The 14,017-nt window shown below is 37.3% G+C and overlaps 2 protein-coding genes across 2 annotated transcripts; both read left to right on the top strand.

The window, feature by feature from the left end:
- The first annotated feature begins 9,886 nt into the window (after positions 1–9,886).
- On the top strand, positions 9,887–11,655 carry LOC113693249 (zinc finger BED domain-containing protein RICESLEEPER 2-like). Its single transcript, XM_072053663.1, has 2 exons — positions 9,887–11,580; positions 11,652–11,655. The coding sequence occupies exons 1-2, from the start codon at positions 9,887–9,889 to the stop codon at positions 11,653–11,655; spliced, it is 1,698 nt and encodes a 565-aa protein (XP_071909764.1).
- A 5-nt stretch (positions 11,656–11,660) lies between these two features.
- Positions 11,661–12,233, top strand: LOC140008099 (zinc finger BED domain-containing protein RICESLEEPER 1-like). The gene is made up of 2 exons (XM_072051684.1): positions 11,661–12,058; positions 12,149–12,233. The coding sequence occupies exons 1-2, from the start codon at positions 11,684–11,686 to the stop codon at positions 12,188–12,190; spliced, it is 417 nt and encodes a 138-aa protein (XP_071907785.1). The 5' UTR covers positions 11,661–11,683; the 3' UTR covers positions 12,191–12,233.
- Positions 12,234–14,017: the final 1,784 nt, after the last annotated feature.

Here is a 14,017-nt window from a genome sequence, read left to right on the forward strand (position 1 = left end):
TTTGTTAACCTCCTCAACAAACGGTTCAATGGAAAGAGATATTCCTTCATTAGGATTAGACTCAACTACTTCCTCCTTAGAAGACTCATTTTGATGGCATTTATTTGACTCCATTTGTTTTTGGCATAATGAATGTTGATATGCCTCCGTATTTGGCATAAGATGGTTTAAGTCTAGATTTAGGCCTAGGAGATGTTGATTGAGCCTTCTTATCACTTCTTGTATAAATTAGCTTTAAAGAGGTAGATTGCATGGAACCCCTCCTCTTGAGATATTCATTCTCATGCTTCGGTTTATGTTTGTGCTGCCTCGGCCTTTGTTCCCAATCTTCAAGTTTGGTGTCCGCATTTGAATCTCTAGATTCATTCAAAGGTTGTTTCCCTCGAGATTTTTTAGAGGAATTCCTTGAAGTTTCTAGATTATCAATGCATTCATGGATTGTGTTGAGTTTAATATCAGGTTTTCTTTGAGACTCCACTAATACGGCGTCCAATTTTAGAGCAAGTTGAGCAATAGTCATTTTATCTCCACTTGCCATGTTTTAAACCTGCAATACTTAACAAACATTAGTAGAAAATGCCTCACTCACTCCCTTAGGTGTTTACTCACGCTCGTGTATCACTCAAGTGTATTAATCACGCTAATGATCTCACCAATCACTTCTCAATTTACTTGATTATCTCTTTTGAAGAAATCAAAATTTTTCTCAATGAGATTCAATCAAAATTTTCTCAAGTATTTGATTAATGCTGAAAGTTTGAGGGTAAAATGGACTGTTTTAAAGGCGCAAAAGACACTATATCTAAGTTGAAAAAATTTCCAGATTTGTTTGCTAAAGACAACTTAAGAATTGGAAAGTATTGACTTTGACAAGGACTCAATTTTAGGAAACTAACGGAAGCAATCAAGAATCAAGACTGATTGGATTCTTTTTGGACTTCTTAGACACGTTTAAGACCTGGAAAAAAACTCAAAACACAAAGTTACAAGGTTGGACATATTATAGAATTCACCTAAGCAAGACACAAACGCGGCAGAATTTTTTTTTGGAACCTAGAACTCTCTACCCGATTGCACCTTGGTTGAAAATTTGGAAGTTGAATCCAATTAGTTCTTGGATTTATTTTGGAAGATAAAAGCTGCTAATTTTGAAGGTTTTCATGTGTGCAAGCAGCTAGCAAATCCGAATTGCTTACTATGTTGTGACTAGGATTTGTTAGCAATCCCCAGTCAACTTGGTTTCCCAAATCAGATTTGCTTTCTTGTTTCAAACCAAAAGTGATCCGACTTCTTGTTTCTTTTTTTTTTTCACAACAACTCTTTCTTTCTTTTCTTTTCAATTTCAGATCAAATACTCAAGGACAAGCATTCAAACTGCAACAAAAAATAAGAATCAGCTGCTACTTTGTTCAAGAAATAGGAACTAGGGTTTTGCAAGAATTTTCAAGATTTGGAAACTTTTGTTCAAGAATCCAAAAAACCCTAATTGCCAGCCAAGAACTTCAAGAAAGTATCCAAAACTATCAGAAATTAAAGTTTTCTTATCAAGAAATTTCAAGAACTTGAAGACAACCAAGAACAAGAATGATTAGCCATGGATTAATTTCAAGAAACACAAGACTCAACACAAATTGACAAGAAATCCTAGGCTAAGTTTCGGATTTCCAAGAAAACAACGACCAAAATTTTTTTTGATGAATAGTAAGGTGAACAGTAGCATGAATAGTAGTGATGAACAGTGCCAATGAACAGTACTGATGTACAATATCTATTTTTTTTTACTCTAAACGGTTTCAAGACTCAAGAAACAAGGCAACAATACGCAATTAAAGCCAAGAAACACGTCACCAACAAAATTTATGATTCGGATAGCAAGTAAAAGGACACAACCAACAATTAAACATGTGGACAGCAATGGAATAATTAAAATCCTAGCCATTCTATAAAAAATAAAAATGACCAGATTTGAAAACAAGAAAACTTACGAAAACACAAACTAGATATACTTGACGTCGTCAACTAATTCTGATTATCAAGCTGACACTAACCCACCATGAATGGCATGAACTCGTATCCTACCAAGCCCTGGACCTAGATGAAGAAAATCAAGTTGATTGCGGAACCCTTGACCCTTCTAAACCACAAAGCTGCAAACCAAGAGGAATTCTTGACCCACTACCTAATAATTTAACCAGCGTATTTGTAGAAGAACGCTACAATTAAGGTGTATACTTGATTGATAAGTTTGATTTGAATACTTTCAAGAAACTCTCAAGTATTTAAGAAAGGCTCTCTTGGCAAGAGAATGTGATAAAACACACAATATTTGCTAGAAAATTCTAATTCCCCCTAAACATTTAAGAGGTTAGGCTATTTATAGCCTTACAAGGTTTCAAAAACTTAATGTGACTTGGACTTACTTAAATGACTAAACTTCTAGCTAAAATTCGGTTCAATTATGACTTAATCTGACCAAAATTAAATAACTAGCTAAACGACTCAAAATAGTAAGGAAAATTGACATTTAAACCCTTGCTTATCAATACCAAATAAATGATGCACTAAATAGGGAAATTAACTAAATAGATTTTAATGCTTCATGTGTGACAACAAGTAAAGTAACACATGGAAACTCTTCAAGTTGAACACCTTCAATGGTCCTTGTGTCATCACCAATTCAATATTGAATTGTGCAAATAAGTGCTTGTAGTGAATCTCTAAACTTTCTTACACAAGCTCTTATAATCGAACCAATTAGAACTTGAACAACTTGAACATGTGGAGTTTGCATAGCCTTGAGCCCTTCATCAGGTTGGTCTTTCAGGTCCCAGTCCATTGACCTTATTTCATAAATCACCCCATTTGCAGGACCTTGAAGCAGTTGATGCTTTATTGGATTTCGACCGTTGTAACAAGGCAGTTACAGAGAAGTACAATCTATGAGATGAGCCCACAAAGGAGGTTAGATTGGGTATGGTGTTTGAAACAAAGAAATATGTGCAATGAATTGTTAAACTTTAGACAATCAAAGCACAATAGGGAGTACAAAGTGAACGAAAGTAAACCAACCACGTAGTATATTCGCTACAAGTCCCATAGCGTTTCTCCACCATATAATTGGTAGTTAAGAGTTACTTTGAGATGCACACATAACATGTGAAAGATTATAATAATTGTAAAAGAGCACACATGTATGCGAGTTTTGAATAGCAATGACTACCGACAGTTGATTTCAAAACCCATAGCAGAACACATTATACATCACGTCGAGAATGGTCCACTTTATATCATCAAGGAAATACGGACTACCATTAAGCGTGTTTTTGATACAAATGTTTCGTACAAAAAAGCATAGTATGTTAGATGATGTGCGATTGATACTGTGTATGGTGATTGATCAACTTTAATAGTCTAACTAACTATGTGTATATAGGAGTTGGTGACAACCAATCCGAAAACAACTGTAGTGTGGGAGCACTATCTACAAAGCATTGTTAGATGCATAATTTTTCATTACGTGTTTCGGATTTTTGGTCTCATATCAAGTCATTTCAACACCTTAAATCAGTTATTTGTGTTAATGACTCATTTATGAAGGGAACGTATAAGGCAAAATTATTAGTTGTAGTTGGATTTGATACCTTCAATTAGGAGTTCCCAATTGCATTCGCACTTGTGGGCGAGGAGACAAATTGGAGTTGGATATGATTAATGTAACAATTGCGACTTCATGCGTGCTGAGAGGTCAAGAATATATGCATTATTTCAGATCGGCACAAGGGCATAACACACGTTATGAATATTTTGCTAGAGTAGAAAGAACCAATAGTTGTGCATCGATACTGTTTAGTACACATGCAGAACAATTTTAAGAAAAAATTTCGGAATCAGGTACTAATTAGATTTGAAACTCAGTGGATGTAAGTTAATACATTATATACTTTGCTAAATGTGAGTTTAAACATGCACAATTATCTTTGTCTAGACTTAAGGATCTATGTGGGTTGCCAAGGTTGTAAATTAAACCAAGAAATATGAAGTATTTATGAAATAGATTTGACTGTTAAATGAAGAGGCGTATAAATGGCTGAATAGCCGCTCTGTCAAATCAGAGCAGTGGGCATTTTGCAAGGATGAGGGATATTGACAGGGCCACACATTCATAAATATAGTTTAGTGTTTCAACAACTTATTGTACAATACTCGATTATCACCAATCATAACATGTGTACAGTTCAATTTCAACCAAACGTTGAACTTTTCACAAAGAAGTGGAAGTTGACCTTCAATACGACATACCCTTTTCCCAAATAAATATGAGAGAACTTCTTAACAAATGAGCTAAAGGCAAGGATACACTCGATGCAAGTGTACGATCACAGAGGTAGATTTACTGCATAACCCCTAACCGATGCGATAATGGGAAGGGTGGCAACACATAGATTGTCCACTTTTGAAATAGCACATGTACGTGTGGCAAATGGACTGAACTCAGATTCCCATGCTCGCACGTGTTTGCAGCTTATTATCGGTCGGACACTAATCCATACCATCTAGTTGGTCACGTGCACATGTTTTCAATTTGATAAGCTTCTCTTCAGGGGCAGTTTCAACCACTATGAGACATAGTTTACTTGATCCTTTTGGAGTTGCGACTTAATTACGATACAAGTAGGATTAAATAAAAGAGACATGATCTTAAGATCATAACTAAAATACATAACCAGATAGATCATCGGTGCCCAAATACGCCTCGTTGCTACAACCATTGTTCGCAGACAGAATATGATGCATCTAATTGTTCTTATTCTAGTCATTTTCATCTATAAAACCATTATGTATAGAAAATATATACAATAAGCTATTTGATCGCCTGACTCTATATTTCAATATTTGCTGTAATTTTATCATCCCTTGGGAATCATTTTGCACCTGTTTAATTTAGAGTCCCACCATGTAATTAGTGATGTTCATTTTATAAATCAACAATTTCTTTCAATTTTACCAACTCAATTTTTGTATGTGCAGATTTTCGTAGATATGAACCAATGGCCCAAACAGACCCTCGATCTTGTGACGACCCCACCTCCCTCTAAGAGGAACCAAAGGGTTCGGCGGACCGCCTACCCAACTCTCACTGGGGTTCACTCACATATCACTTCAAGAGCAAATAAAGATGGACCAATCAAGCTTAACATATATACAATCATCCAAGTTAAGTACAAAAGTTCAGGATCCAACTAACTACTAATACTATCACTATTACACAACAAAAGTTCTAGTAAAAAATTTAGTCTTTCTCTAATCACTCGTCCTTGCTCTCAAACCCTGTAAGGAAAACAAATATAATGGAATAGAGGGATAAGCTAAAGCTCAGTGAGGTTCCCATCCACATAATCAAGCAATTGAAACAAGGGTATTAGTCATTTAATAACAATCAATCGAGAAAACATTTACAATATAAAAGCAATAAAAATACACCCATTAAAAGGATACATGCTTATATGGAACCATTCGTTTATTCATTCGCCAACCATTTTCCTTATCTCTCAAATATTAGAAATTTTTTTTTGTAAGTGAAAACACCTTCAGTGCTCTTGACACTCATTCATTGATTTTATCTCCTGCTACTAACCAATTCACTGGCCAGTTCTCCACCAACTTTCGTGGTCATACTCGAGTGTACCAAACATTGTCCCAGGGTCACTAGCCGCCCGACCGAATCCGCTTCTGGCTCAAGTCGACTAGCAACGAAGGGCAAGGGCCCAGTTCAGCCAAAAGGCTTACATTCGTGCACAAGTAGCATTCAATCATTGAAAATTCACTTTTACTTGGTTCGAGTGCTATAAAGTACACACTCGCCTGTCAAAAATCCATTTAGCAATCATTGGAAAGCATTTAACACTCAAGCGAATATTCACAATAAGTACACAGTCATTTAATACATAAACATGCAAGAAACACTCACCTTAAATAAGTCACGTTTAATCAAAATTCAGTTCAGGGCCGGCACTTTGGCCATTCTCGAAATCTATAGTCAAATATTGTCCCACAAAGAGCCAATCATACACGAGTTCAAGCTGCATAACTTATATTTCTATATCAAAGGTAAAAGGTATGAAAAGTATAGTAAATCGTATAGGCAAGGTATACACATAATTTGTAAAGAAAATGATCAAAAACGGTTAAGTTCAAAGCTAATATATGCAACTAAAAACCATGTTTTGAATACTTGTTTAGAATGTTAGAAATCAGGTTTAGAACACTTGAGAAGTACGTGTTAAGTCGGACCAAGAAAACGGAAAACAAGAGAAAGGCAATGAGAAACAATGAAGATGGCAGCTTTGCCATCCTTTGGTATTTTGATCACAATTGAAGCTACACTTATCGGATTGAGATGAATCTTATGGCGTTTTCAAATTAAGACATAGGCATATATTTATTATGAAGACCTCCAAATCCAAATCATGCATTTTCATGATCAAAAATTGAAATCTCAGAGAAAATAGAAAGCTGTCGGTTAAACGGGGCATTTGGACAGTCAAGGGTATTTTAGTCATTTCACAAGTTACAGTGCTCCGATTGAGTTGAACTTTTCTGGATAGAAAGTTAACTCAACTCCCTACAACTTTCATGTTTTGAGTAAGAACTGATTCAATTAAAACATGGAGAAATTCGCAGCCCAATTCAATTTCCATGCTCAATACCAACATTGGCTAGTTAAACAACATAATCATGGCTGAAAATTATAAAACCCTAGCTGAAAATTCCACTACATCATCAAAAACTAGGAAATCAACCATAGCAAGCCAAGATTGTAAGCTTCTATACCAAGTTTAACAAGATTAAGCAAGAGAAAAAAAGTTCAAGCCTTATACCTTCCAAAAGTTTCTTGCAAGTGAAAAACAAACCACTATCTTCCAAAAATTTCATCACACCAAACTTTCTAAGCACCAAGATAAAACTTTAGTCGGTTTAGTTTTGTTGATTTTATTCAAACAAGACTTGATTCAAGGTTGGAAATGGAAGGTTTCTCTCCTCTATTTTCCCTCTCCAAAATTTCGGCCAAGCTAACAAGAAATAAAGCAAAAATGGCCAAAATGCAAGATAAGAAGGAAAGAAATAAACTTGGTCAAAGTTTCTTGGATTTCCGACACTTGGCACCACAAGATGGTTTCTTATTTTTTTTTCTTTTCTTCCTTTTCTTTGGTAAAAATTGGTGGCTGAATTAATGGTTAATTTAGGAGAAATTAAATAAAATAAAAACAAGGAGATTAGGGTAAGAAAGTATTGGTTAAATGGTGTACTCAATCGGTAGCAAACGGTGCACGTCGATTCAAGCCGATTTTCTTTAACTCGCGCGTACTAGTGTTTTAATTTATGATTCACTAATTTATTAATAGCACTTCTAATCACTCACTTTCTCATATATAAAATTCACTTTTAACCACCAAATTTAATACACACATCTTACTAATTAATCACGCTACCAAAATACACCAAAATCCAAACTTACTCTAACTTGAAAAGTAAAAGTAAAACTCTTGACTCAACTAATGAAATCACCATGCAATTTAGGGCAAGTAAGTAGTTAAATAATCAAATAAAGAAACATAAAAGGAAATATAAATTAATTTTTCAAAAAAATGGGAGAAAATTCTAAAAGAATTTTCGGGTCCTCACACTCTCTCCCCTTAAGAAAATTTCGTTCTCGAAATTTTTACCTTCTATCGCCTCAAATGACTCCGGAGCTTGTTGCTTGTCTAAGGCATATACCCGTGCTGGTACTTTTGGTCGGTTCCTTCTTTCATTAGTTTGTTTCGGTTTGGTTCTATCCACTCGTTGAGCACTATTCCCTCGTGGCTGTTTCTTCGGGCAATTGTGAATTTGGTGGTCGCTACTCCCACAAATCAAACACTTTCGCCCCTTCTTCCAACAATCATGCTCAGTGTGATTTGTTTTCCCACAATATCCACAGGCCAAACGAGAAGCCACTTTTTGGCTTTCTCGAGAAATTTCCTCTTGTCCTATTTGACTTTCTTTTGTAGACCCTTCATCTAATGCTCCTAGTGTCCATGGTGGGTAAGGTGAATGTAGGGCTGCAAACGATTCGAGCCGCTCGCGAGCCGCTCGAGTCAAAGCTCGACTCAAGTTCGGTCAAACTCGAACTCGAGTCGAGCTCGAGCGGCTCGTTTATAAATCGAGTCGAACTCGAGCCATCCTATATTAGACTCGTTAGCTCGTCGAGCCGCTCGCGAGCTTTGTGAAATTACAAAAATACCCCTATTTATATAACTAATTACTAAGTTATAACACATTGAATTCGAGTAATGACTAATGAGTAATCAGAGTATCAGTATCAGACTATCAGTCTATCAGACAAATTACTTTCCCCAAATTGAATTCCATTTGTAAAATTACTTCTCCTCTCCCGCACACTTTCTCAAGCCCTAGCCATCGCCGCCACTACCCACGACTGCACCACGCTGACCATAGCCACCACCGCCACTGCTACCCTTCAGGCCTCATTCGATTGCAATTCGACTTCATTCGAGAGAAACCTTCTTCCTCTCGACTGCAATTCGACTTCGTTATTGGCTCAGCTGTATTCGGAGTCCAGGGAGCAAAAAGGAGCAAGAAGAAAAAGGAAATAAGCGACGGGGAGAAAGGCTGGGGGGGACTTCGGAAAGGCAAGGAAAATTGAAAAAAAGAGAGGAAAGAAAACGGGCGGCGGACGGCGGAACAAGGAAAAAAAAAATAGAGGGAGCAAAAGAAGGAGAAAAGAAAGAGCTTTGGGGCTGGAAGGAAGAAGAAAAATCGAAAGCCAGGCCAGAGAGAGTAGGAGGGGGTTTACGGGCAAGAAAATCAGAGGGTGAAAGGCAGCCAAAGATAGAGAAAAGGGGGAAATCTGGAATTTGGGGGGCGATCTTCGGGGACTAAACGAAAGAGATAGAAGGAAAACGGGAAACTGGGATTTGGGAGTGAGCTTGAGAGAAAAAAAACAGAAAGAAAGAAAATCTGGAAGAAGGGAAAGCAGGGGAGGCTTGCGGCTGACAAAGAAAACAGAGCAAAAGAAAGTGGCGGAGGAGGAGCCGGAACTGCCACCAATTCGTCGGAATCCACTGCTGCCACCACCAGAATCTGCCAGTATTGCTTGCAAAGCTTCACCAAGCAATATCACTGTAAGCCGTTTTCTTTTCCTTTCTGTTTAAATATCGGTTTTCTGTTTTCCCTTCTTCGAGAGTGAACGCTGGAAATCCCAACCCCAAACATGTCTCTGTGAATTGGTTATTGCAATTTCCTTGATTGATTGTTCATCCAACTATGACTGGTGTGCTGACCAAGCAGGTGTATTTTGAGTCATGAGGTCTAATGTGAAGAAGGTTTGCATATTTCTTTAAATGCTTCCCTTCTTGTACTTGAAAATTTTTTGTTGGTCAGGTTCTGTGGTAAAGGAAACCACCGTGGATCCATAAATTGTCCTCATTCTGCTTTAGATGGAAAGACTGTATATATGGAACTGGTTGGACAAAGTACATTTGAGGTTTATGTCTGCACTGTTATGTGGAGGCATTTTACTTGGCAGATTTGGACTTTTGATTATTAGTTTTTAGAATGATGACTTTGAAAGGGCTTCATTTTGCAGATGTCGGTTTAGATATTTTTGAATTTGGTTTCATTTGTGTGCTCTTAAATATCCAATCATATGTGTATCATTGTGATATGTTTGGGAGCTGTGATCTGATATGAAAAGTTCCTGTAGATATTTTTTACTACTATGATTTAAGTACAAAACTGCAACTTGTGTTTTCTGACATTATGCTTCAATCAAGATGTTTACCAGTTTTCTGACATTATTTTCCTTTGTTCATAGTTGGATCATAATATGGATAAGTCTGCCGAAGATGCGTCTTCACAGCTAGGTAGGACTGGTGCGAATTCCACTAGTCCTGTGAATATCATTGATACAGAGGGTGGAAATGACAACGAGGAAGAGCTGGAATACTCTCTTGGCGATGAAGAATTAGGAAGCGAAGAGGAGCAGTTAGAAGGCGATACACAAGCACCTATTCAAAGATCAAACCAAGATGCTATTGAAGGTGATACTCTAGACGCTTTTCAAAAGAAAAAGAGAGCCAGAAAATCTGAAGCATGGGATGATTTCGAAGATGTGAAAGTTGGGCCTCAGAAGACAATTTACTCAGAGTGTAAGCATTGCCAGTCTAAATTCAAAAAGACGAAGACCGGTACAACTTCAAGTTTGTTAAGGCATCGGAAAAATTGTCCAAAACGATTGGAGAAACTCAAAATAGTAGAGGCACGCCAGCAAAAACTCAATTTTCCAGCTGCTGATTCTAGCTCAAATGCTCATTCCCTCCTTCATACTGGCAAGTTTGACATGGCTGCCATGAGACAAAGCGCGGCTGAGTGGGTGCTTATGCATGAGCATCCCTTTTCAATTGTGGAGGAAGATGGCTTCAACTTAATGATGAAAAAGGGGATGCCTGAATGGCAAAAAATTAGTCGGACTACTAACAAGAAAGATTGTCTTTCCGTGTATGAAAGAGAGAAGCAGAAATTGAAGCATTTGTTAAGTAAAGTCAAGAAAATCAGCTTGACCACAGACCTTTGGAAGTCCAAGAACCAAAAAATTGAATACATGGTTATAACTGGACATTGGATTGACAGCCAATGGAGATTACAAAAACGGGTCCTCAACTTTGTGCATGTTCCCCCTCCACGTCCGGGCATTGCCATTGCAGATGCTATTTACAAATGCATGTTGGATTGGGGCATTGAGAGCAAAATTTATACAGTGTCAGTTGATAACGCGTCAAATAATGACACCGCACTACGATGTTTGAAGGACACCTTCTCGAGAAACAAGTGCTTGTTAGCCAAAGGAAAGTTATTCCATGTGAGATGTTGTGCTCACATACTTAACCTGATGGTTCAAGATGGCCTTAGTGAAATTCAAGAAATAATTCATGACATACGGACAAGTGTAGAGTTTGTAAACAAAACTGAAGGGAGGCGATTGATCTTTGGTGAAATTGTACACCAGCTACGATTGCCTGAAAGAGTGCTGATTTATGACTGCAAAACAAGATGGAATTCGACCTATGAGATGCTAGCTTGCGCTCTCAAGTTCAATGAGGTGTTCCCGAGATTCAAAGACAGAGAGCCAAGCTATACTTTTTGTCCTTCCACAGAAGATTGGGAAAAGGTAAAAATGGTGTGCAGTATTTTAGGAGTTTTTTGGAATGCGACTCATATAATATCTGGGAGTGATTATCCGACAGCTAATTTATATTTAAATGAAGTTTGTCGGATAAAAACGCTTCTAGATAGCAGAGCAAATGATGAAGACAGCTTTATTCAAGCAATGGTCTGGAAGATGAAGATGAAATTTGACAAGTATTGGGGTGAGTGTAACCTGATGATGTCCATAGCAGCCATCTTGGATCCCAGGCTGAAGATGCGAGTTATCAACTACTGCTTTCCACTGATATATCCTCCACATGAAGTGCAAGCGAACATAAACAAAGTCCGGCAAGCATTGTATGATTTATATGCCGAGTATGTGCAGGTGCATGTTTCAAGTTCAAGAAATTCTGGAGCAAGCTCTCAAGTAGTGACAAATGATCCAGGTAGCAAGAGTAGCAATAGTTCATCCTCTACAATGACACACGTTATTGGAATGTGTGAATTTCTATCTCACATTGCTACTGTGGAACCCGTTCAACCGGAGAAAAATGAGCTAGATATCTACTTTGAAGATGGCCTTCTCAGTGCTATGGATAAGTCGTGCCTGGATATTGTCAACTTAGATGCTTTGAAATGGTGGAAAAGCACAACAAAATACAAGATTTTGCCTAAGATGGCTGCGGATATTTTAGCCATTTCTGTTAGCACCGTAGCTTCGGAAGCGACATTTAGTGTTGGAACTAGAGTGCTTGACTCCTACCGTGCTTCTTTAGCTCCAGAAACTGTAGAGATGTTGATGTGTGCTGGGGATTGGTGTCGTAAGCTACACGGGGTGAAGAAAAGGGATAAGGTAATTATGTTGCAAATTACTATTTCATCTATTACAATATGTTTTATAGTTGGCTTAATCTTGGTCTTTATTATTTTTTTTACTTTGCAGAAAATGAAGTCAGCACAAGAGATTTCATTGCCTATTCCTTGAACTTTTTCATGTTTTAGGTAATCTATATTCTCAGTTTTTTGGCTGCTGGTTTCTTTATATGTGTATATGATTTATTAGTGTATTGGCTGTGCTTCATTGCAACTAAAATGGAAGTTATTTGGCTGATTTTCTTGGCTGTGCAGCAGCTGCGTGTGAAACTGTGTAATCACTCATAGAGACACATTAGGATGATCAATATAAGCTACTCATATGACTGACTAGTTTGCACTCGAATGTGAATGTGAATGAATATAAGATGCTGCTTTATGTAAAATGAAGTGATTTATGATTTAGAAGATGTTGTGATGCTGCTTGACCTTTTATTCTAGTAAAATCTTCTTTATCTGCTACCATTTGTTGGTATTTTTGTGGAAGGGGTTCTGCATTAGGCTGGAAATTTCCCATCTATAACTTAGTTTGGAAAATATCCTTGGCATAGCTACTCATATGACTGACTAGTTTACAGTTTTGGCATAGCTGAAGGGGTCAAGTTATTGCTGTTTATATCCTTGTTAGGATAGAAATGGTGTTAGCATTGAGTGTGCATGGTGCTCGTTTGGATTCCTAGTCTGATCTAATTCATGTCGCAGATGGTCAATTTTTTCAATGGAGATTTGCTTAAACAAAATGAATTTTTTCGAGAATTGCGCTTGTTAGTCTTGGTGGGCTGTCCAAATTTTAACTGTGCCATCTCCAAAATTAGGATGATCAATATAAGCTGCTGATATGATTGATTAGTTTGCACTCGAATGTGAATGAATTTCTCCTTTAAATTATAAGACAGTTTTCCTCCCCTCTTTGAGTAAAATACTTGCTTTAAGCTATCTAGTTAACTTACAGAGTAGATTTTCCTCATTCAACTAGGTACTAGATTCAGTCCCCTTGATTAGTTTAGTTATATGTTCAGTGAGTACATGTCCGAAAGAGCAGCCAATGAATGCTAAACACTGTCTAAGCCATTTTACAAAGAACAATTGCGGAAACTTAACTTCAGCTTATTGGAAGTTTTTTTTTTAATATTGAATATCTGATTTTGGTTTAGCATTTGCAGTGATGTTTTGGCTAATACTTCTTGGCATTTCTGACTACCATTTCACCGTAAGCATCCAGCAAAAGTGCTTAGTGATGTTTTTGTATAGCTTCTTGATTGGCACTTATTTATTTTGGGACGTATTGAGCAGGTTGGAGTTGGGACTATGAATCCTCTGACATTTCTAAGAAGACAAGAAGTTCGTGACTTCAATGACTGTGCTTAGTTTGTAATTTTTAATTCAATTTGTTTCTGTAGTAAGAAGTTCTTGGCTTGCTTTTGGTTGTTATTTACTTATTTTCTGATATTGAACTTTGTGACCGAGAATGTTGAACTTGTATGAAGTGTTGGGCATTTAAATTCTAGACTTATGTGGTATGTATTTCTAAATTTATGATTGTATTTAGTGAAAAATTTGTAGGCCTTTTTTTATTATGATAATGTGAAAAATTATGGTCAATTGTACGCATGAATTGTAAGCTACGATTATGCTCATAATTTGGTAAGGAATTAGTTGATAAAATGATATTTTTGTTAGATTAATTCCCAAAATTCGAGCTAACGAGCCGTTAACGAGTCAAAATTTCGAGCTCACAAATCGAGCTGCTCGCGAGCCAGAAATCGAGCATCAGCTCGCGAGCTTTAACGAGTCGAGCTCGAGCTTAGTTTTTTTCAGTCGAGTCGAGCTCGAGCTCAATTCTCTAGGCTCGTCGAGCTCGAGCTCGAACTCGAGCCCATCTATTTTTAAGTTGAGCTCGGCTCGATAAGTCCAAAACTCGACTCGACTCGACTCGTTT

Source organism: Coffea arabica, chromosome 6c (genome assembly GCF_036785885.1).
Source record: "Coffea arabica cultivar ET-39 chromosome 6c, Coffea Arabica ET-39 HiFi, whole genome shotgun sequence".
Classification (NCBI taxonomy): domain Eukaryota; kingdom Viridiplantae; phylum Streptophyta; class Magnoliopsida; order Gentianales; family Rubiaceae; genus Coffea; species Coffea arabica.

Bases quoted from the DNA above. Each gene is read 5' to 3' on its own strand.
- LOC113693249 (XM_072053663.1), top strand. From the start codon at position 9,887: ATGGATAAGTCTGCCGAAGATGCGTCTTCACAGCTAGGTAGGACTGGT.
- LOC140008099 (XM_072051684.1), top strand. From the start codon at position 11,684: ATGACACACGTTATTGGAATGTGTGAATTTCTATCTCACATTGCTACT. The intron at 12,059-12,148 runs GTAATTATGTTG...TTTACTTTGCAG, and splicing joins GGGTGAAGAAAAGGGATAAG to AAAATGAAGTCAGCACAAGA.